Below are 24,788 nucleotides of genomic sequence, written 5' to 3'. Positions count from 1 at the left end.
ATTTTTGATCTGTTCCAGAACTGCAAGATTTTAAAACTTTTTACTACAATAGCCAATTTTCCCTTTATGATATGGAAACAAATCGCGAAGCTAGGAGGTGTTTCATAAAACAAAAAATAAATAATGGCCAGTACGTACAATTTTTTGCATTTTCATTTCTTTTACTTCTCTTTCCTACAGAGACTTGCCGCAAAAAAGCTTGCTTGTTAAAAATTATTTATTTGAAGTTTCAATTTCCCTGAGAACCTAGTATAATCCATAACGACAATTTAAATATATCGATAACATATGTCTCTACCACAAACTTTCGATAAATGTGATTTATCAAGAATCGACTTGTAGATCCCTATAGCCCCCAACTTTGTATTGTCAGTGGATGTCAACGCCAACCATCATTCCTCATCAAACCAACCTTAACGTAACAACAACAATCAGCTAACGTCAGATTGAAGAAAAAATTTTAAGTTTAATTGATTAAAAGTTAAAGTGCACTAAATTCTATCAAAAAAATCATCCTGCTCTTGGTGTAAAACAAATTATCCCAAAGAAACAACACCACAACATTACAAACCAACGGAAGACGGAAAGAACGGCAAAAACGAGTGACTACATTGGCAGGCAGACGAACGGAGAGGAATAAGGCAAAAACGAAAAAAAAAAATCAATCAGACAAAAAATATTTCTTCAAAGGAACGTAACTTAAAAAAAGTAACTTGATCAATTCCCATTTTCGTCCTGCCAGTCAAGGTTGTTAATTGAAAAACAAGATCATAACAATTCAGTAAAAATTATACAAAATATATTGCAAATTACACCGTGACTATTAAGAAAAAAGACTGATCAAAGAAAATACACACAGGGATATTTAACATCTAAGTGCAAAATCAAAAATAATACAAAACAAATTTATTAAATTTAGTGCTTTAATTTAAAGAACAGATTTTCAAAAATGACCACAAATCTACGACAAATTCCATTAACATGCAGTGGTCACACTCGTCCCGTGGTTCATTTGGATTTTAGCGATATTTGCGACAGTGGCTACTTTCTAATATCGGCTTGCAAAGGTAGGTTGTGTGTGCGCTGTTTTGTATATAGTTTTATTTTTAATTTGTTGTTGTTTGTTTTAAAATACTCTACGTTTTATGTTTTTTATTTGTTAAAAAAAAAAAATAACAACAAACTTGATAACTGTGATTGCGAAAGATATAAAAACTTTTCGAGAAGATGAGTCGGTGACAGGGGCATAGTTGCATGTTGTAAATTGAAAATTTGAAAATATTTATGTTCCTTGGACGTTTAAAGAAAAATATTTTTCTTCAAGACCCGGATGTATTTAAACTATTTTTGGATCCGGATTTTTTTGTAAAACCGACAAAAGTTAAAAGGGACGAATTATGGGTTTCCACAAGCATATATACCAAATTGTAGCTGTAACCTTTCCAAATTTGTTCTAAAAAAATCATTTCACATTTTTATAGAACGAGAATTGGGCCCTTGGATATATTTAAGTTTTGGATATTGCTCAAAACCTTAGTTTTTGTTAATTCGTAACCTCGCATATTTCGTTTATTCAAATTATACGCGTATAAATTTTAAATAAAACAAGTAAAAAATATTAGGTTCGGCTGGGCCGATCTTTTAATACCTTCCACGATTGGGAAACGAAAACATTTTTATATAAAAGTAACAGAATTCAAACTTGTTTGGATAATGCTATTAAACTTTTCAAAAACCCATAACGTGGGTGAGGCCGTTGTATGAGGGCCTTACCAAAACGGGAACCTCTATAGACAATTTAATACTCTAAGGATTATCATCTACCAAATCTTCTTAAATACCAAATTTGAAACAATTTCGTGGGTAAATGTGATTAGGATTATCAAAATACCGAATATCGGTGTGTACCGTTGTATGTGCGCTATACGAAAACGTGGACCTAACTATTCAATGTTCTACCACCGGATCTAGAACCCATTATGAACTACAAATACCAATTTTTAGATAAATCCGTGGGAAAATGGGGCAAAAGTTATCAGAATACTGAATATCAGGAGGTACCGTTATAAGGGGGCTATACAAAAACGTTGACCTATGCATACAATGTTTCGCCACCGAATCTAGAACCCATTATGACCTACAAATAACAATTTTTGGACAAATCATTGAAAAAATGTGAAGAAAATCATGAAAATACTGAATATCGGGAGGTACCGTTATATGGAGGCCATACCAAAATATGGACCGATATATGTCATTTTCAATGACAATCATTCAGACACGACACAAGTTGTTCTGCGAAATGTTGAAGCTCTACGTCAAATAATGTGGGCTATTACGCGTTTTCAACAGACAGACGGAAATCTTTAACTAGTAGATGGTATAAAAATTAACATAAGAAGCTTCTGGGCCCCACAATACCCAAGATATTGGACACTTAAATTCCGTAATCATCTTACTTTTTCTCATTGTTAAGATCGACTAAAACTGTGAGACTTTTGTGTTTCTATAATATAATTATTATATTATAAAATATATAGATCGTAACCCAGCAATACTTTTCCTTTTCCCGTCATAGGTTGAGGTATTCAAACTTTAATTTTCAATGATAGTTGTTGTTGTGAAATTGGTACATATATGGTTAATAAATTTCCTTTGGTAAATGAATTATATCTTTGGAACGAAAAGACACAGAAATATGGAGGCTCAATCACTAAAAGTATGGATTTCCGCAAATAAAATCTGAATTTTTACAAAACAGAGCTCAAGGACTTGGTTCGGGTAAGGAGACACGCAGCCTCAAGGGGATCAGCAACAATATGTAGCGAAATAGAAAGAAACGGTTGTAGATGTAAGCTTATCACAATGTTTTTTTTTTTTGCGAAATCCCCTCTTGGAGCTTTAATCGATTGTTAAAATATAAGAAATAACTTTTTTGTTCTCATTATAATTCGTAGTTTAACAAAAGAAAAATTTCTTAAACATAAATTTTTCCACCTTTGTTCTTTGCAGAATTACCTCTAATCATCCTCGTCTTTGTGAGGATTCTAGGAATTCTCTTCATAAGTCTTTTAGACAACACAACCTTGACCTAAATATTCATATTTTGCAATGTAGCGACACAACAACCATTGTCTACAGTTAACTGGTAACAGACAGTCATCATATGTGTCGGTCGGTAGAACACATGAAATAAACGTGAAATAGTTTTATCTCGAAAAAAAAAAAAAACAAAAAGCAACCAACATAAACAACAAAACTTGTTTCGCTAAAACTGAATATGCTTAACTTTTTTTGATGTGATATTGAAAATTTTTATTTTAAATATTAAAACTCATAAGAAATGTTCCTTATGAAACCTGTTTTCTGGCTCTACACGATTATTGTGCACTTTTTACCTGTATTCCGAAACAAATACACATATTACAATATTATCACCAATCCTTATTCAAGTTTATCCCCTAATGCGATATTAGGTATTTATTATTGTAAATTTTCCTCATATCTATGCCGGAAAAATGTCAACAGAATATTTAAACTTTGTCATGTTGCCATTATTTCCGGGTAAAATGTTATTGTACAATTTCTTTGTTAATCAATTGTGGTAACAATAATTATAACATAGTCTCTCAATATGCAATATGAAGGCAACAAATATAAATAATAATTATAATGTAAATATGTATGAGGATCAAATTGTGTATGTTGTAAATTGTTGTATATTATTGCAAATAGAAAAATAATAATTTTGTAAATTATATTTTTCTGATGATTACTACACTTACTCTACTTATATTGGTTCTTCCCACGTTTAGGTATAGCCTCCATATAAAGATACCCCCTGAATTTAGGAGTTTTGATTATTTCAGCCCCTATTTCAAATCAAGCTATTATTTAATATTTCGAGTAGAACAAATCCTTCAAAAAAAAAAAAAAAAAATGAAATAATTTTTTGATAAAGGAGTTATGAACAATACTACCTAATTTTCGGAATTTTTAAAATTTTCCGCCGAAAATGCCAACAAATTTTGCCGTAATTTGAAATTTCGGATTCTCAGTGGTTGCTTCAACTCCTTGCAATAAATATATTTTGAAGGTTTCAGTCCTACTGTTAACAAAGTTGGTTGTAATTGAACATTTCAGGCTTTCATCGGGTAGTTTAACTCCTTCCCACAAAATATTAAATTTCAGAATTTTAAAGGCTTCTGATTTGACACTTGGAGTTCTCGGTATGTAGTTCAACTCTTCGCAAAAAATGTTCAATGTAGGTCCACTTTTTTATATAGTCCGTATTTGAAGGTTTTTTGTTCCAATTTCCCAATTGAATTTCCGAATTTTAAAGGCTTCTGCCCAAATGTCCAACCAAATCTTATGTGATTTGACAATTTGAGTTCTCAGTAGGTAGTTCAACTCCTTGCAAAAAATGTTCTATGTAGGACCACTTCACCAAAATATTAAATAAATGCAATTGAAGGAAATAGGTAATGCAATTTAAATCATCAGTTCTTAATTCTCATTCAAACAAGAGATAAACAAGCAATAAAGTAGCTAATTTCGGTCATTCGAACTTTTTATACCATTTGGAAGCAACTTGAAAATTGAAAAAAAAAATCGTCGAAAAATACCGCTAAAATAAAAACCCTTATATGGGGCTATACGAAGACGTATAGCCCCAATATCAACAAAATACCGAATAGAGGGTGGTACCGTCGTATGGGGATCATACTAAGACGTGGACCTGCATAGACAACTTTCTATCATAGGTTGCAGTACCCATTACGATCTTCAAATTCGAAATTTGACGCAATTCCGGTGAAAATCCTGGAAAACTCTAATTTTTCGGGGTATCGTTATATGGGTGCCATACTAGATCTATATAGACAATTCTCTTACAAGGGGTAAACTACTCAGAGGGAACTCCTTGTGTGTATTTTCAGACTATTCCATTGAAAAATGTGGCTAAAATCATCAAAATACCGAATATCGGAGGCCACCATTGTATGGGACTTTACTATATAGTTGGCTATACTATATCGAAAAAACTCTATCAGGGGGTAAAGTTCAAATGGACTTGGCTTAATCGTCTTAGAATTTCACGAATGATGAGTTACAAACGGAATGACGAACTTAATATACCCTTCATACTATGTATGGTTGAGGGTATAAAAAGGAACTTTCAAAATTTCATTGAGAAATGTCACTAAAATCAGAACATCAGGGTTATATGGGGAAAACGAGGACCTCTATAGCCATTCACTTGCCAAATAACACGATGCCATTACGAACACCAAGTTTGAAATAACGCTGTTTAAAGATGTAGCTGAATTCACAAAAAATGTCAAATATTGGAAGTTATATGAAGGCGTTTGTAAGGCAATTTTCTGTCATATGGAGTAGTATCCCATGGTAGAACACTAAGAAGTTAAAGTCATGTAATTACCAAGTTAATTCTGTAAAAAAGGCAGCTAAAATGGGGGCTATACAAAAATAAGGACTCCAAATCCAATGAAAAGTGTAACACAAATCATCAAATTCCCGAATATATAGAGGTACACTTATATATCGACGATACCAAAAGTTGGTTGTATATGGACACCTCAATGTCGTGTCTAAAACAACTAAAAGACTTTAAATCTGCCGGGCCATACCAAAACGTGGACCCATTTTCAATACTAAAAGTTCTACGGATCTAAAACACATTTGAGTAAAATTTTATCAACATACATTCGTTCGGAAGCTTCAGTGATTTTCACAAACGGACATCACTGTACCGATATAGTATTTTATGCTGATCAAGAATATACGTACTTTGTGGGTCTAAAATGTATATTTCGGAGTGTAACAAACAGAATGGCGAATTCAAAATACCATCCATACTATGATGATGGGGATAAAATTTAAGTTAAGAAGTTCGTGAACCCGTTTTTTCTTTTAGCACAGTTTCCTATAGCTCCACAAAACATTTGTATGCCTTAAAAACAATTGTAGCTCTATTGTGGGAAATACCTTTAGGAGCCCTGGTTCTGTTTTCAATTCTCAGAAGAGTTAAGAGAAGTAAGCTTTTTGTGCCAACTGTCCGCTGAACTTTATGGCGCTAAAACCTGCCAATTAATAAGCTATGATATAGATAATAACATAATTATGACATTTCAACATGCGTATCATGATTTAGAACGTAAACTTTTAAAGTATTCTATCAACCGGAACAGAATTCCGCACACAATTCGAAATGTGCATACAATTTCGTTTCCTTTTATTAATTACAAATCTCTGATTAGAAATACAACAAACAAAGGGAAGTCATTGCAATAGGCGGCTTATTGGTTTACTTTATTTCCTCTCTCACCTGTCGACTTTTTATCAAATTTACCTACATGCCTCATAAACTTACGCACATACATATCACCAGAGATTTGTCGTTTTTTTTTTTTTTTTTTTTTTTGTAACTTTGTTACACCTTTGATTTTTTGTGAAACAATTTATTTTTAAACTTAAGAACAAAAATGAATTTTGAATAACTGACGTTATTTTTCTGTGCAATTTTTCTGGCTGCAGTAGCATTTCTCTCCCGCCCGCTAACCAGAAACGGCGGGTCCATCGTTCAACCAGCAAGCAGCTGTAATTAATTTCCTTTTGAACGAATATGAAATGTTCGCGGTGCGTTCGGTCGCTCGCTCAGTTCGGTTGTTTGTTTTGTGTCCGGCTGTCTGTCTGTTCTGTACGATGACGGTGTTTTGTTATTGAATTGATGATAAACTTGTTGAACGTCGTACGGGAAGCACCTTGAAATTTCTCGTTGTACGCGCGTACCTATGGTGTTAGTGCTGCTGTTGTTATTATTATTATTTTGTTTATAATAAATGTGAGAGAGTGTTTTTCTTTCTTTTTGTCGTATCTTTATGCGGACATAATGTTTTGCTTGTGGCTTTTTACATTAATATTATTTACAACAAAAAATGATAATAATTGGTTTCCAATATTCTCTAGGGAAGTTATCATATTTATTTTGGTACGCACTGATTAGTTGTCAATATATATATGGACATTATTTGTTATAATATGGGCGAATGTAATACATATGTTTAAGGCATATAGGAACATATTTAACATATCGGAAGCAATATTGATGATATTTTGCGATTTAGGATTTTCTACATGTATCCAAGATTTGGTTTAATCCCATATCAAGACATAAACATTTATTCTTTGAATTTATAGGCCCATGGGAAGAATATTGATTTAGATTTATTAATTAATTGAATAAGCATTTGTGGCCATTTGCGCCTGCACTAATCCAGAGCTCTTGCGAATTTATTGGCCCATGGGAAGAATATTGATTTAGATTTATTAATTAATTGAATCAGCATTTGTGGCCATTTGCGCCTGCACTAATCCAGAGCTTTTGCGAGGATACAAAGAATCCAATTTGTTTATACATTTATTTATACATTTTTAATGCATGGGCTAGTGGTGAACAGACGACTCCAACAGTGGATGAAGACACCAGTGCTGGGTATTCTGCTCTAATTTCTATAATTGAGCACTCATATATGCTTAATGACAATTGCAGCGTTTTTCAGGGGGTTATTCATTCTTGCAATAAAAAAGGGCCGTCGAAATAAAGAGTAAAAAGCTGTAAGTTCGGCCGGGTCGAACTTTAAATACCCCCCACATTTTGGAACGAATTTGGCAATTAAAAAAATACGTTAAAGATTATGTTAAAATCTTAAAAAAATCGAATGTATCCGACGCACAGAGGGGTGAAATCACAAAACATGGAGATTAATTGAAAAATTAAATTCGTCTTTTGGAATAAATGTTAAACTATTATAGAACACTAAATTCTACTTCAGTACCGAAAATTTCAATGTCATACGTTGTTTAGTTTTTAATTACACAAAGTTAAGAAATATTTCACTTTTTCGCAAGAAGAAGGAAATAATTTGTCTTTGGTTTTTTTGAAGTGCAATAATTTAGTTTTTTCATCAAAAGTTATTTTAAAATTGAAACATCGAATACAGGTAGTTATCAGTGTTTTAGAATAAAAAAGTTTTAAAAATAATGATGTAAAAATATTTTAAAAACAAGTAAGCAAAGGCTACAGTCGAGCGGGGCCGACCGTTGAATACCCTACAACACTATAATAAATGATACAGTTTATATAGGCGAGATACTCGAATAAATTCCACAAGATATTGTGACAAATAATAAAAGAAAATTATCAGGTTTCGTTCTCTAATTTTCGGATAATAGCAACTTAAACTAATTTGCTCATTTCCAATTTATTAGCAGATTTTGCACGTAAATGGTCTTCCTAGATCTGGAACCAATATTTCCCAAAGACCTATAATCTCCCAGAAGTGGCAAAAGATTAACATTTATTATTGGTTTTTGACTAAAACGCATCTATATGATATACAGACATTTGACTATATTCTTCAACGAAATCAGGCTTAACGAAATACTCAGAAGTGCGTCTTTCCTGTATTTGTGAATTCTCCAAAAAGTCACTGGAATGGATATTTTCTTATTTTGTCTACAAAATTGGCAAACTATTTCACACATTGAATATTTTTGGATGGCTATCCAAAACTATTTGGCTTTTGCAATGTCCGGTAACCTCCATTCAATTACGACTTGCTGATTACTAATTACGACTTGTCCATTTCAACCCCTAAATATATGGCGATTATCTCCAAAAAGAGTAGGCTTCTATTCAGACCCTCATCTTATCCCCATGCAAAATTTCATAAGGATCGGGCCATAAATGCGATCTGTATATGATATCCTGATATCCTAACTACTTAGTTTTGTTAGCTGTAGAAATATTACCAAATGTTTAATTCAAAATGAAAATATGCCAAAAATATGACAAAATTGAAAAAATATGAGAAAATATTACAAAATCAATATTTTCATCTTTAGAGAGATATTTTTATGCAATTTTTTAGACGTTTTTTCTTTCCTGCCAAGATAATGATAATTGTCGAAATCAGTTCAGCCGTTCTCGACATATAAGAGATCTTTCAAGCATATCTTCTTTGATAGACATATATATCGCACATATTTTGCTATATATCCGATTGGATGGATGTTAACATCAATGTAAAGATCAGAAGTAACCTTGTCATGGCTTTGTGATTTCGCCGGGATTTAAAATATTCGCGGTTTAATGAAAAATTTTGAATATTTTCAACACAAAAGATATTGTCTATTTTACCCGCTAAATATTATCCAATGACCACCCAAATTGGTAGGCTTCTTCTTCTTTCTTTTTTTTGTTTAATTTAAAAAATGGTGAAAATAGTCAAGTCAAATAAGATGATTTTTTAAATGTCAGTCACATATATATTTTTTTCTAAATATATTATAAGGTTTTAGTCTATTTCAGATAGGCAGGCTTAATTGTCAGCCAATTTTGTATATATATTTCTTTATAATTATTCCTAACCTTATAAACATATCTAGTATTTTTGTCTTCAGATTTAGAAGGTTTTACAAAGGATAAATTATTTTTTCTCGTTTAACTGAAATTTTGGATTTATATAGGCAATTTTTGTAATATTTCCATCCATCCATTGGGAAACAAAATGCCAAATAATAAGTTTTTTTATGAAACCCTCAAAATACCTAATATTAGGAAGTACCATTATATATTTTGCAGGGAGAAATTCCCAAAATACATAAAATTTGTAACTGCCGTTATATACGGTCAATACTTAATAGCGGATTTATCTTCACAAAATTTAGCAGTTAGAGATTTTGTCCGCCCAGAAGTTAAAATGTCAAGATACTCATGATTGCGTTTGAAATTATGGCCAAAGCCTTCAAAATACCAAAAAATCAGGAAGTAACGCTATATGGGGGCCTTACCGGAACGTGGGCCGATATGTCCCATTTTTAATGCCAAACATATTAGAGGCATATTAGATTTAATGCCAAACATATATGAATGTCTGAGCAAAATTTCAGAGAGATAGAATGCTTCCCTGAATTAATCTCCGTTTTGGGCATCTCACCCCACTGTGCGACGTGGACATGCAATAGCAACTTTTGTCGTAAGCCATTACAATTACTTGAACAAAAAAATTCGGTGAATAAAATCTTTAAAATACAGAATAAAGGGAGGTATCATTATATGGGAGCTATAACAAAACGTGGACCTGCATAGAAAATTTTCTGTCATAGGCTGAAGTATTCATTGCGAACTTCAAATACCAAATTTGAGACAATTCCAGTGAATAATGTCGCTAAAATCATCAAAATACCGAATATCGGGAGGTGCCGTTATATGGGAACTACACGAAGACGTGGACCTGCACAGACAATTTTCTGTCTTAGGCTGTAGTATGCAGTACGAACTTCAAATACCAATTCCGGTGAATAATGTCGTTAAAATCACCCAAATACCGAAAATACCATTATATGGGGGCTACACCAAAACGTGGACCTACATGGCCCATTTTCAATACATAAAGTCCTGCAGACATAATATACATTTGATACATTTGACCCATTCCCGGCGAAGCGCTTGCTTGAGATGATCGACACTTTGGTATTTTTTAGTGTCAACTTGCTTTCCAAAATACTCCAGACACAATAGTCCAACGGATTAGTATCCGGAGATTTTGGAGACCATTGTGGTTTGAAATGAAGCGAGGAATCTCATTTTGTAACCATTCTTGGGAGGCGCGTGCTGAGTGCGATGGTGCTGAGTCCTGTTAAATGTCCAAGGTCTACGACCAAAATGTTTGCGTGCCCAAGGCTTTAATACACCCTCCATAATACCTTTGCGATAATATTCGGAATTTATTCTGATTCTGGTCGGAAAGCGATCATCGGCTGTTATGGCGGCCCACACTATCACCATGGCTGGCGTTTGAGTTCTGGTGCCCAATCGAAGGTGCACATTTTCAGCTGACCTCTTTGGCAAGTAAACACAATAATTTTGTTTGTTTACAAACTGCTGGACAACGAATGTTTTCTCATCGGAGAAAACCAAATTCGACAGTTCACTACTTTCGGCCAAGCGAAACAACTCTTTAGCTCTTTTGAGTCTATTTTCTTTCTGTTACGGTATAAGTTCTTGCCCTTTTTATACCCTCCACCATACTAAGGAGGGTATATTAATTTTGTCATTCCGTTTGTAACTCCTCGAAATACTCATGTCAGACCCAACAAAGTATATATATTCTCGATCAGCGTAAAATTCTAAGACGATTTAGCCATGTCCGTCTGTGTGTCTGTCTGTCTGTTGTAATCACGCTATCTTTCGAACAAATTGAGATAGACGGCTAAAATTTTGCACACATGTATATTTTGCCAGTAGGCAGGTTATGTTCGTAAATGGGCCATGTAGGCCCAAGTTATCATATAGCCCCCATATAACGGTACCTCCCGATATTCGGTATTTTGATGATTTTAGCGACATTATTCACCGGAATTGTTTCAAATTTGGCATTTGAAGTTCGTAATGGATACTACAGCCTAAGACAAAAAATAATCTGTGTAGGTCCACGTATTCGTATAGCCCCCATATACCATACCCTCCGATATTCGGTATTTTGATGATTTTAGCGACATTATTTAACGGAATCGTTCCAAATTTGGCATTTGAAGTTCGTAATAGATGCTGTAGCATAAAACAGAAAATGGGCCATGTAGGTCCACGTCTTCGTATAGCCCCCAATACCGTACCCCCCGATATTCGGTATTTTGATGATTTTAGCGACATTATTTACCGGGATTGTTTCAAATTTTGCATGTGAAGTTCGTAATGGATACTTCAACCCATGTCAGAAAATTGTCTGTGCAGGTCCACGTCTTCGTATAGCCATCATATAACGGTGCCCCCTATATTCGGTGTTTTGATGATTTTAGCTACATTATAAACAGATTTTTCTTCAAGTCTCGCATTTAAATATTGTAATAACTTATGACAAAAGTTGTCTATGCAGGTCCACGTCGTCGTATAGGCATTCGGCATTTTTAAGATTTTAACAGATTTTTTAACGGATTTTATTTTATTTATTTTTTTTTGGAAATTGTCAAATTTGTACCTAATGGTGGAGGGTATTAAAAGTTCGGCCCGGCCGAACTTACAGCTTTTTTACTTGTTGGAACTTCAAGAGCTTTACCCCAAACTCATTTTTCAATATTTGCCGAATGGAATATAGCGATATGTTCAGCTCACGAGCCATTTTTCGGCCACTGCGAGGCGGGTTTCGATCAAGTCGCGTCTTTATTTTTCGAACCATTTCTGCTGATGTTGCTGTTTTCTTCCGTCCACTTCCTTGACGTCGGGCTACGCTACAAGTATCAGTAATAGCCCCTTGTTGTTTTCCAGCCAAACCACGCTTGAATTCCATCATGAATAACTTTTTTCTGGAAAATATCCACTAAAATGCTTTTGTACGCTTGTAAACAATATAATGAGCGGTCACTGGAATAATTTTAACAGCTGGCGGACGAGTGGCTTAGAAATGACAGCAGTCTGAAGTTGGTTGCAGTTTTTTATCTCACCCTGTATTGCTCTCTACGAACTTCACGAATGTTTTTTCAATCTTTTTACATCAACTGCTTTGTTTTTTTTTTTTTGTTTTTCTACTCAACTTTCTATTGTTGTTATTTGTTTTATAATTCTAATACGAAATAGATATTTATTACATTCTATATTCACGCTTTTAGCAGCATATGTTGGGATTTTCTGTTTTTTTTTTTTGCTCTATGTGAACACAATCTGGTTCACCTTGATTAATTAAAAATATGCTTATATATCTGCTTACAATATGAATTCTTAGAATACTGCAAATTTCAATTAAATCATTTTTGTGTGAAATCAATGTTTAACTGCTTTTGTTATTCTAAAAACAAGTAAGCAAAGGCTACAGTCGAACGGGGCCGACCGTTGAATACCCTACAACACTATAATAATACTGTTTATATAGGCTAGATACTCGAAAGAATTCCACAAGATATTGTGACAAATAATAAAAGAAAACCATCAGGTTTCGTTCTCTAATTTTCGAATAATAGCAACACAAACGAATTTGCTTATTTCCAATTTATTGGTAGATGTCGTAAATGGTCTTCCTAGATCTGGAATCAATATTTCCCAAAGACCTATAATCTCTCAGAAGTGGCAAAAGATTAACATTTATTATTGGCTTTTTACTGAAACGCATCTATATGAGATACAGACATTTGACTATATTCTTCCACGAAATCAGCGTTAACGAAATAGTCAGAAGTGCGTCTTTCCTGTATTTGTGAATTCTCCAAAGAGTCACTGGAATGGACATTTTCGTATTTTGTCTACAAAAGTTGGCAAACTATTTCACACATTGAATATTTTTGGATGGCCATCCAAAACTGCTTGGCTTTTGCAATGTTCGGTAACCCCCATTCAAATGTGCCTGAGGATCGGGCGATAATTACGACCTGCTGACAATTTTGCAGTTTTTGGTCCATTTCAACCCCTAAATATATTGCGATAATCTCCAAAAAGAGTAGGCTTCTATTCTGACCCTCATCTTATACCCGCCCTAAATGCGATCTGTATATGATATCCTGATATCCTAACTACTTAGTTTTGTTAGCTGTAGAAATATTACCAAATGTTTAATTCAAAATGAAAATATGCCAAAAATATGACAAAATTGAAAAAATATGAGAAAATGTTACAAAATCAAAATTTTCATCTTTTTAGAGAATTTTTTTGTGCGATTTTTTAGACGTTTTTTCTTTCCTGCCAAGAGGCCATTCTGAATTAATGAGAACTGTGGAAATCAGTTCAGCCGTTCTCATCATATAAGGCATCTTTCAAGCATATCTTCTGTGATAGACATATATATCGCACATATTTTGCTATATATCCGATTTGTTGGATGTTAACATCAATGTAAAGGTCAGAAGTAACCTTGTCATGGCTTCGTGATTTCGTTGGGATTTAAAATATTCACGGTTTAATTAAAAATGTTGGATTTTTTCAACACAAAATATATGGTCTATTTTACCCGCTAAATATTATCCGATGACCACCTTAATTGGTAGGCTTCTTCCCCGCCCTAAACTCTAGCTACATACGAAATTCCGCGTCGATTGGTCTATAATTGCGACCTGTATAGCTACTGCAAAATCCGATATTTTTTCAGTATTTGGTCCATTTCAACCCCTAAACATTTGGCGATCATCTCCAAAAGAAATAGGCTTCTATTCTGACCCTAACCCCACCTCCATTTTAAATTTCGTGAAGATCGGACCATAATTGCGACCTGTAGAGTGATTACAAATTAACATGGACAGACGGACAGACGGACAGACGGACATACATAGCTAGATCGACTCAGCTCGGCGAGCTAGGAAGATCCATATATACTTTCCTATATGGGAAACCAATATTTCGAGGTGTTACATAAATTCTGGCCCAATCAAACTTATAATACCCCAACACATAGTGTTGTAGGGTATAATAAAATATTTAAGGAGTGGCAAATGAAACGTTTTTTGGGAGAAATTACTTGGATAAATGAAAAGTGTTTTTTTCGAGGCGGAGTAAGAATTTGAAACTATCGAACTTAAATGAACTGCAATATTAAACGAGTTTTCAAGAACAACAAATTTTAGATTGACTAAATTTAATTAAGGACAACACCACGAAAATTCTCCCAATCTTCATTTTGAACATTTTTATTTCTGAACCTACAGAGAATTAATTGGCCTTGGAGGTTTTAGTATTAAGTATGAATTAAATAAAGAAAGAAAGAAAGAATGGCCCAAATGTAAATGTCAATAAAGATGTATATAAAGTGTATAAAGGCAAGTGTTAATGTATTCCATCTGGAAGGTAATAATTTTGCAAAATTTTCCCCACCGAAAAATTTAGCGAAAATATTCGTTATTGCCCTCCTCTATATATATCATCTTGTAAACTTAAAATACATTCCTTTTTCAATATCTCTCCAAGAAACTGTTTTATGCGGATTTTTCGCAAATGAATCACCTTTCAGATGCTTCATATGGACTTTTGCATTCAAAAATTCAAATATTTTTATTGAATGTGTTTTTAAACCAACAAAAATTACGCCTAATAATTATGTGTGCATTTCAGAATAATAGATATTTATTTATTTGTATCTTTGTGCACTATATGTAGATTAGTTGGTGAAAAAACAACAACACATTTTATGATGGTCATTGATCACGTTTTCACAAATGTATGTGCAAGTGCGTTGTTTCTGTATCGATAGAAAATGCAGTGATTTGAATAAATATATTATTGAAACAAACTTTACGTTTCGGACTAGTAAACTTTTTCATACGAGGGTTGCTAAATAGAAAAATTTATTTGGCATAGTGAATTTTTAAAGGTTTTCAAACTACTCTGCAAAAAATTGCATGATCTCAAGCCGAATTCGGAGCAACACTGTTCTAATCCCCCATAAACTGAAACAAGTAAAAACGCTGTAAGTTCGACCGGGTCGATCTTTGAATACCCTCCACCATTTGGAACGATTTTGGCAATTTCAAAAACAAAAAAAACCCGTAAAAATTTTGTTAAAATCTTAAAAATAAAGACGTTGACTTGCACAGACAATTTTCTGTCATAGCATCCGTTACGAACTTCAAATACTAAATTTAAAACAATTCCGGTGAATAATGTCGCTAAAATCATCAAAATACAGAATATTTTGAGGTACCGTTGTATGGGGGCTATACGAAGACGTCGCTTAAATCACCGAAATACCGAAAAAAGGGAGGTACCATTATATGGGGGCTATACCAAAGCGCGGACCTACGTCACCTATTTGCAATACCAAAAGACCTGAAACATAATACATTTGAGCAAAATTTTATCAACCTACTTCATTTCGTTCGGAAGTTAGAGTGATTTCCAAAGACGGATAGACGGCCGGACATCGATAAATCGACATAGAATTTTATGCTGATCTTTTGGGGCTTAAAATTTATATTTCGAGGTGTTACAAACGGAATGACAAACTTAATATACCCTCCATACTATGGTGGGGGGTATAACAGGAAATAGTTTTACACCGTTTTTTTTACCCTTCACCATAGTATGGAGGGTATATTAAGTTTGTCATTCCGTTTGTAAATGAAATAGGTTGATACAATTTTACTCAAATGTATATTATATCTGCAGGACTTTTGGTATTGAAAATGGCCATTGTATGTCCACGTTTTGGCATAGCTCCAATATAATGGTACCTACCTATTTTTGGTATTTCGATGATTTAAGCGAAATTATTCACGGGAATTATTTGAAATTTGGTATTTGAAGTTCGTAATGAATATTACAGCCTATGACAGAAAATTGCGTATGCAGGTCCATGGCTTCGAATAGCCCCCATATAACGGTACCGATATTCGATATTTTTATGATTTCAGCGACATTATTCACTGGAATTGTTTCAAATTTGATATTTGAAGTTCGTAATGGATACTACAGCCTAAGACCGAAAATTGTCTGTGCAGGTCCACGTCTTCGTATAGCCCCCATATAACGGTACCTCCCTATTTTCGGTATTTTAATGATTTAGCGACATTATTCACCGGAAATGTATCAAATTTGGTATTTGAAGTTCGTAATGGATACTACAGCCTACGACAGAAAATTGTCTGTGCAGGTCCACGTTTTGGTAAAGCCCCCATATGATGATGGAATAATGTAGCATTTTTCACCGTTTTTTTTTTTTTCAAATTTCGCATTTGAATATTGTAATGGCTTATGACAAAAGTTGCCTATTCAGATCCACGTCGTCGTTTGGACCCTGATATAACAGCTACGAAAGTATTTTTTTTAAGATTTTAACAGAATTTTGCCAAACTCGTTCCAAATGGTGGAGGATATTCAAAAGTTCGGCCCGGCCGAAATCGCAGCTTTTTTCTTGTTTTATTGTCATTAATTTAGCATTTCAAGTGTTCGCAGCTGGAAAGCTTTTAATTAAAATACCTAGCTGCCAATCCAACAAGACATACTTGTCCGGAGAGTCCATTGAGTACGTCCATTGTACTCATCCTGAAAGAAAATTAGTAAGCGACGTGAAATTCAGCCGGGTTGAATATTTTATGACATGTAAAGTTTATCCTCAGAAACCCTAAAATTTTAATAATATAATCACAAATAGGATGGGATTTGGCACAGTTGGCCTAGAAGCTAATACGTTAAATTTTTGTGAAAATCGATTCAAATATAACTGTTGCTGTCCCGCTGTCACCAAAGACGCAATATGCACTCCAAACAATGATATTCGCTACAAGATATCAAATACATCGTCAATGTAATTTTACCAAATGTGGTCAAAAGTGGTTCAGATTTTTAAGTTCTTTGCAAAAATAGAATTCATTTTGTAATATTTAGGCCAGAATAAATTTTCAGGTTCATACAAAACAAAATTAAAATGTGTGTGTCATGGCCAATATCTTTCAATCGACTTATTATTTTATTAATATGTTATGTCACAGTCGTACGAGCTGTGAACATCTGAGTCGAGAAACACTTCTCGGTGTATAAAACTGAATTAAAATATCCCAAGATTGTATACTTAAAACCGCCTAAGAAGTACTTTTTCATTGGTAAGAACAGATGCAGCAAGCTAGTTGGCTTAGATAGCCTCAAATTTTTACCTAAAGCCTTCCATTAAACCCGTCAATTTATTATGGGCCCTTTAGGATGAAAGTTGGATGGTCTCCAAGTCATTAGGTATCTTTGAAAAAGAAAAAGTTCTTTATTATTAAACAATTTTTAAAAGATACTGCCAAATGTGTGTCATCTACAAAGTGTCAATCTTAATAAACCCCGGTATAAATGTTTAAGGTTTACCAAACAATTCTCAACCCTCGCATCTACACACCAACAACAACTGTGCGACAATGCAATTTGTTTGCAGTTCTCTGTGCCCAGTTTTTGTTGTTGCTGCTATTTTGTTTGCTTTCGAAAATGTTTGTCGTTGAATGCAGTCAATGTTCGAGATTGTTGCTGTTGTTGTCACCAACAATCTGTTTAGCTCGATTGGATCGGTTGTTCGATTGGCTGGCTGGTTAATGCACATTGCATTGTGCAGGCCCAGCCAGCCAGCCAGTTCGCCTGCCTGCAAGTCATTTAGTAGAGATAGAGGATGGAAGAAGGAGAACAAATAAGTGGAAGTGGCGGGTAATCAGGTCGTTGGCATTGATGCAAGTCATTGAGTCAAGGTTATTTCCGTGAAATACACCAACTATGATTGAACGTAACAAAATGCAAAAAAAAACTACAACAAAAAACGTGAACGCACAGGCATACAAACAAATGACATTAAAACGCTTTTGCATTCGCTTTTACTTTAGTATAAATCTTTAATGGGTGCGTGTGAGTGTGTGTTTGTGTGAACTTTATTTTAATGGTTGGTTGTTTTGCTTTTTTTCCTTTCAGATGGCAGTCCCATGTTACGACAGGGCGACACTGGCGATTGGGTTGGCACTTTTGAGGGTCACAAGGGAGCCGTCTGGGGTGTAGCTCTTAACAAAACCGCCACATTGGCGGCCACCGGTGCTGCCGATTTTACCGGAAAAGTATGGAATGCCATAACCGGCACCGAAATTCATAGTTTCCAACACAAACACATTGTCAAGTCGGTGGGCTTTGACAGCAGTTCGGAGAACATTGTCACCGGCAGCAATGAGAAGCTGGTGCGTGTTTTCAATTTGGAACAGCCACAGGCGGAACCAGAAATGTATAGCGGTCATGGTGGTGCCATAAAACAGGCTCTATTCTGTCGCAACGATAAATGCATTATATCGGCGGCCGAGGATAAAACTGTACGACTGTGGGATCGTTTGAGTGGCAATGAGGTACAGCGTCTAACATTCCCCAATAATCCCAATAGTTTGGAGATATCGGCTGATAATCACATTCTGACCGTGGCCCATGGCACCAGTATTAGTTTTTGGGATGTAGAGTCGTTGAAGAAGCTGAAAGAGGTTAAAGTGCCAACAAATGTTTCATCGGCCAGTTTGCATCCGGACAAGCATGTGTTTGTTTGTGGTGGTGAGGATTTCAAAATGTACAAATTTGATTACATAACGGGCAATGAAATTGGTAAGTCCAAAAATCATCAATCGGCATTTGAATGTTTTTTTAATTTCCTTCTTTTTCCTGCCTCCTCTTACAGAATCATTTAAGGGCCACTTTGGTCCCGTGCATTCGGTCAAATTTAGTCCCGATGGTGAGTTGTATGCCAGTGGTTCCGAGGATGGTACTCTCCGTTTGTGGCAGACAACAGTGGGCAAAACCTATGGCCTTTGGAAATGTACCGAACCCAATGAGCTGAACAATTCTCTAAATTCCCCTCGCGAAGTACAAGCAAATTAATTGTATTCATTGTCGTTTGTTTTTCTTAAAACTTCACCTCGTATTTTATTTTACATAATGTCATAGATTGCCCATAAATTCTCTCCATTGTAATCATTGTCCATTTCTCTTTCTCCCTCTTGGAAACGTAGTAAAGTAATTTATATAAAATTAAAAGAAATCCATTTACAAAGTTCACATTCATAAATTTCAGATCATCCATTGCAAAATCTACAAAAAAAAAATTATAAATAAAAAAATAACTATGTTTCTGAACGAAAAGGAAATGGAAATGTAACAAAAGAAAAAAACTCTGCTATCTCGTATATTTTAAGTTTTGTATTTGAAAAAAATCATACATAAAAAGGAAATAAAAAAACATAATAATATTTGACTAAAATATTAGAAAAGTAAAATAAAAAAAAGAACTTCATTTTTTTTTAATGATGCAATTAAAATAGCAGAACAGATTTTTCACAAATGATTCTACGATCGAAACATCGTCCAACTTTATGAAGTATGGGAGGTTCATTATAACCTTGAAATACAAAAAACTGCATACGATTTGTGTGCTTTTCAATCCCTTTATCTGAAGAAGCAAACCTGGAGGCCACGAAACAAAGTCAGGACGTCAAAGCCTAACTTGGGTCAAATGGCAGCCACCAAATAACAGCCTCAAAGCCAACAGAGTCGGAAAATAAAATGCTCCCAAATAATAGACTTTGGCCAATGTTAACTTTAGGAAAAAGTCATATTCTATGTCAACTGGGAGTCCATGAACTTCCTCGTTAAAACGATATGTGGTGTATAAAAGATCTGGTTTGCTTGATCAATTAAATTACCTCGAGGATATATACGCCACTAAGTCAACAGCCCCTCTCTTTACAACTTTATCTGCGGACCATGAGATGAGAACGCAGCTGAATATAAAGATCGAGGGAAATTAATTTCCGACCACGAACTAAAACAACGCCCAAGTCACAACTATCTGCGACACGGACAGGGAAACCTTGTTGACTTCTTATAACTCGATATGTCGGTTTGTGGTCTGCTCTGCGGCCCATTGTGGTCTGCGAAAACAAGTACTGCGCAGTGGAAGAAAACCCATTTGGTGGATGAAACTCCCTCACCAAAACGTGCAGGAAGGACCCACACGATCTATATATCAATAATCAATAAAATATCAGAGAGGTTTGAGCAGCATCATACTGATGCAATCACAGATGCCATCAACAACTACAGTGTGTGTGATTGATGTCCTCAGAGTTCAATCTCAATTCTTTGCCTCGAAAGAACGTCGGCTGCCTAGACAGTTTGGACTGGTGCAGTCGTCTCAATTCGTTTTGGTTACGAATAGATGAAGATGTGCGAAACGTCTACGAGAGATCTTTGGCTACAACCTATGAAGGTAGCCTAATTTTTAAACTTGGAGCTAAAACTGGGATAGCAGAAATCGAGCCGCACTTATACTGTTGTCACAACAACAGCAACATCAGCTGCAAAAACCACCAAATGACGAACTAAAGTTTACTTGGATGGAAATTAGAAACAACCCATAAATTGTCGAATACCGGAGCCGTTTGGCCGAATTATGTTGCTGCAATAACTCTAAGGATAAAAGCTCGGGTCATATTACATATAACACATTAGACGTATAGAACTGGTTTTTTGGAAGACTTTTAACAGGCTTAGCTAACTCTAATGCGCTTTGTGCTGCATCGGTACTCTGGGGCTCTAGCTCATTATCTACAGGTTTATACATGTATTTTAAAACGGATGTAACTCAGGCTTGCTTTTAAAAATGGTACCGGGCATAAGGACTACACTCCTCTGATGCTAAGTTGTAGCATAATTGGTATTATTATTATTCAAGAATATATTATTACCGGCCAGCCTCACAATCATTACAGGAACTTCAGAAATTAACGTGGTAATAGGGTGTGTTAAGCAAGGAGTTGGATAATAGAAATTCATACAGACTTGCTCTAATGTTCCAATTCCGTTTTGTGGTTGCCCACGGATAATGGATATGCCTTTGGTTTTTCTGGGTCACTTCGATTATTGATTTTATAACGGTAAATATAGAGAGTTTCTTGTCAAAAAATCACAACTCCCACCTATTTTCAATACGAAATAATGAGATGTTCACCAATATTGTTCCCAATAAGTCAGGAATGATAGACGATATACTCATTTGTTGAAAGATTCGATTTCATATATTATTTGTGCATATCCTTCCCATTTGCCTTCATTTTTCTTTTTTTAATCCTCTTAGAAATTCGTTCTTACCTTTTCTCATCATTCAATGAAACTCCTAAAACAAAATAAACTTTTCATTTTCTAATATTAAATTAACGATAATTTTAAAAGCTTTCTTTCAAGAAGTTAAGAAATATAAATAAATGAAAATAATAAGATACAGTTCAATTGATGGCAAAGAAAATACAAATAGTCAGTTCATTAAACATGTGTGCCCGTTGCCCAGCCATGCAAGTAGATTGTGGTGAAATTCAAAAGCTCAGCTTCTTGACGAATTTCGGGAATTTGTTGTAAGTGATCGAACCAGCGGGAGAGGTTCAAATAGTGTTCTCTGTCGATGGGGGTTAAAGATTTCTGCAAAGATAGAGGGGAATAAAGGGAAATTAATATAATTAATTAGAATAAAATTTATTTTGCAAATTCTAACAAAAAATGAACATAAATGTTTGAAATGTCTTAAATCCGAATTGGACGAAACTTTATAATTTACAGGAACAATATCTGAGTTGAAACCAACTTAAACTAATTTAACGTTCAATGTTCATGGCTATATGTTAATCTTCGCTCATGTAGCTTACATTTCAAGTGGGTGAATTATGTATCGACTCTGTGAATAAATGTAAACTGATTTGATTACATTTTGCGATTATTAACTAACTTATAACTAATAAGGCTATACATAATTTTTTTGTAATAGGAAGCGTTTAAGGTTTTGGTGTATATTATATAAGAAATTTGAGACGATCTAAGCAATTTGCGGAAAATATATAATATTCCGTAACAAATTTTCTCGATATGAAAAACAGAGCTGGTAACGAAGGGCGTCTATGGTAACTATGGATAACTAACTTTCAAAATGTAATGTCAGAAATTTGAGTCATGAATTTATGATTCCACTTTTAAACGTCTTCAAGAAATATACTATTGAGAATGGACTGATCACTAGAAAATATTTATGCTAAAAGCAATCTGTATGAGTAAGATTAAAATATTTATTCAATGACAAACCAAGGATTTTGGACAGTTTACGCTTACGTCATTTCCTTCAGTAGGATTTACGTTAATTTAAGAACTACACCACCTAGAAAGGAGAACATCATGTGATATATCTCCCAACAATGTAAATAAAGAAATCCCGTTTTAGTTTAAGCACACACCTCCTTTTTCACGTTCTCAAATTAAAACCGCACCTAACTTGCAAAAACATAATTACTTTTGTTCTATATACCCTTTATTTCAGGTATGGTATGAAATCGCATTCTCCTTCACACTTACCATCAAATCATGAATGGCATAGAATACAGCCAAATCCGCCAGCGTTAGCGAATAGCCAACCAAATAGGATTTACTCAAGAACAATTTGTTGAAATCCCTCAACATTTGCAGTGAACAGTGTCTGTCTTTAGAACCAGGTGCAACGTATAGGACGGCATATTCAATCCATTGGTAGACTTGAACTTCAATTTCCCGGGAAGCGGTACTATTTTTGGCTATATCCGAATTAGATTCCTTTACCAAGGAATTTAGAATTGTGGCAAATCCAGAGACAGATTTATTGTTGAGTATGCGTGTCACGACCTTCGGGGGGTTGGCAAAAATAGACATCATCACATGAAATTGGGTAAAGAAAGGTCAAGGTAAATTTAATTTAGCTGAAATGTTACACCTACCTGTTCATTATTTAATTGGATTTTGCCAGTGGGAACTTGTAGGCATTTGGCAATTTTGTTAACAGCTTCAACTTCACACATTTTCTCTAAGATTTTTGTAGAAGACTTTCGTTGCAAATGTATTCTTCTTTATTTTGGTCCTAAATGTACACGCTATTTTATCTTCGCAAACGTATGCAGACCACAAAGCTGGATAAACGATTTGACTGCGGCTACTCACCTCTGTTGCAGATGGGCGGCTAAAAGTCAGCGCAGTGTCTACACAGTAGACGTGTTAATAGTTGATCATGGAAAACTGAATTGAAATATTGGAATATTCTCAGAAAGTAATTAATTTATAAAGATAAAAAACTTTTCCAAATGAAGTGTGCACATTTCCTAGTTAGAATCAGCAGCGGCAAAGTTTTTATCTAGCGTAGGGTTTTATAGGTTCGTATGCAACTAATTAACTTAGTGTTGCCAACCTTTTACTGGTGTTAACACTTAATATGTTAGCAAAGAGAAAGGCCGTTACATTATCTTGACAAAAGCGTATTTGTTTTTGATAATTTATGATATCTACATTTGCCAAATTGAAAAAAACTACAGTACCTTTACTTCGAACTTTAGATTATTTAAACTAGTACCCTGTTTGGTCAGCTTTTTAAAATGGTAATAACTCCTTAAATATTGACATTTCGGGGTTTTTAGCATCATTTAAAATAGCAATTATTTAAAGTGAGAAAATAGCGTTTTTTAAAATGGCCATAACTCCTTAAATATTGACATTTCGGGGTTTTTAGCATCATTTAAATTGCAGTTATTTAAAGTGAGATAATAGTCTTTTTTAAAATGGCCATAACTCCTTAAATATTGACATTTCGGAGTTTTTAGCATCGTTTTGATTGCAGTTATTTAAAGTGAGAAAATAGCCTCTTTTAAAATGGCCATAACTCCTTAAATATTGACATTTCGGGGTTTTTAGCATCGTTTTGATTGCAGTTATTTAAAGTGAGAAAATAGCCTTTTTTAAAATGGCCATAACTCCTTAAATATTGACATTTCGGGGTTTTTATCATCGTTTTGATTGCAGTTATTTATAGTGAGAAAATAGCCTCTTTTAAAATGGCCATAACTCCTTAAATATTGACATTTCGGGGTTTTTAGCATCGTTTTGATTGCAGTTAATTAAAGTGAGAAAATAGCCTTTTTTAAAATGGCCATAACTCCTTAAATATTTACATTTCGGGGTTTTTAGCATCGTTTTGATTGCAGTTATTTAAAGTGAGAAAATAGCCTCTTTTAAATTGGCCATAACTCCTTAAATATTGACATTTCGGGGTTTTTAGCATCGTTTTGATTGCAGTTAATTAAAGTGAGAAAATAGCCTTTTTTAAAATGGCCATAACTCCTTAAATATTTACATTTCGGGGTTTTTAGCATCGTTTTGATTGCAGTTATTTAAAGTGAGAAAATAGCCTCTTTTAAATTGGCCATAACTCCTTAAATATTGACATTTCGGGGTTTTTAGC

General features: G+C 34.4%; 2 protein-coding genes across 3 annotated transcripts; one reads left to right on the top strand and one right to left on the bottom strand.

Annotated features, from left to right (window-relative positions):
• The first annotated feature begins 352 nt into the window (after nt 1–352).
• On the top strand, nt 353–19,776 carry LOC101892263 (serine-threonine kinase receptor-associated protein). 2 transcript variants are annotated; one of them, XM_005179047.4, is made up of 3 exons: nt 353–1,067; nt 18,431–19,096; nt 19,170–19,776. In XM_005179047.4, exons 1-3 carry the CDS (start codon nt 950–952, stop codon nt 19,367–19,369), a joined length of 984 nt encoding a protein of 327 aa, XP_005179104.1. In that variant the 5' UTR covers nt 353–949; the 3' UTR covers nt 19,370–19,776. The 2 variants fall into 2 exon arrangements, with proteins under 2 accessions (XP_005179104.1, XP_005179105.1); XM_005179048.4 differs by lacking the exon at nt 353–1,067 and adding an exon at nt 18,343–18,361.
• A 1,897-nt stretch (nt 19,777–21,673) lies between these two features.
• On the bottom strand, nt 21,674–23,646 carry LOC101891970 (eukaryotic translation elongation factor 1 epsilon-1). The gene is made up of 3 exons (XM_005179045.4): nt 23,278–23,646; nt 22,883–23,185; nt 21,674–21,961 (listed from the first exon to the last, which is right to left on the bottom strand). The coding sequence occupies exons 1-3, from the start codon at nt 23,356–23,358 to the stop codon at nt 21,809–21,811; spliced, it is 537 nt and encodes a 178-aa protein (XP_005179102.1). The 5' UTR covers nt 23,359–23,646; the 3' UTR covers nt 21,674–21,808.
• Between the last annotated feature and the right edge of the window lie 1,142 nt (nt 23,647–24,788).

This window comes from Musca domestica, unplaced genomic scaffold, assembly GCF_030504385.1.
Source record: "Musca domestica strain aabys unplaced genomic scaffold, Musca_domestica.polishedcontigs.V.1.1 16, whole genome shotgun sequence".
Lineage (NCBI taxonomy): Eukaryota > Metazoa > Arthropoda > Insecta > Diptera > Muscidae > Musca > Musca domestica.
This window is presented reverse-complemented; position numbering and strand designations above follow the sequence as displayed.

Excerpts from the sequence above, each read along its gene's own strand:
- LOC101892263 (XM_005179047.4), top strand. The coding sequence starts at position 950 with ATGACCACAAATCTACGACAAATTCCATTAACATGCAGTGGTCACACT. Across the intron at positions 1,068-18,430 it reads TCTAATATCGGCTTGCAAAG|ATGGCAGTCCCATGTTACGA; the intron begins GTAGGTTGTGTG and ends TTTTCCTTTCAG. Across the intron at positions 19,097-19,169 it reads CATAACGGGCAATGAAATTG|AATCATTTAAGGGCCACTTT; the intron begins GTAAGTCCAAAA and ends CTCCTCTTACAG.
- LOC101891970 (XM_005179045.4), bottom strand. The coding sequence starts at position 23,358 with ATGTGTGAAGTTGAAGCTGTTAACAAAATTGCCAAATGCCTACAAGTT. Across the intron at positions 23,186-23,277 it reads TCCAATTAAATAATGAACAG|GTCGTGACACGCATACTCAA; the intron begins GTAGGTGTAACA and ends AACCCCCCGAAG. Across the intron at positions 21,962-22,882 it reads ATGCCATTCATGATTTGATG|AAATCTTTAACCCCCATCGA; the intron begins GTAAGTGTGAAG and ends CTATCTTTGCAG.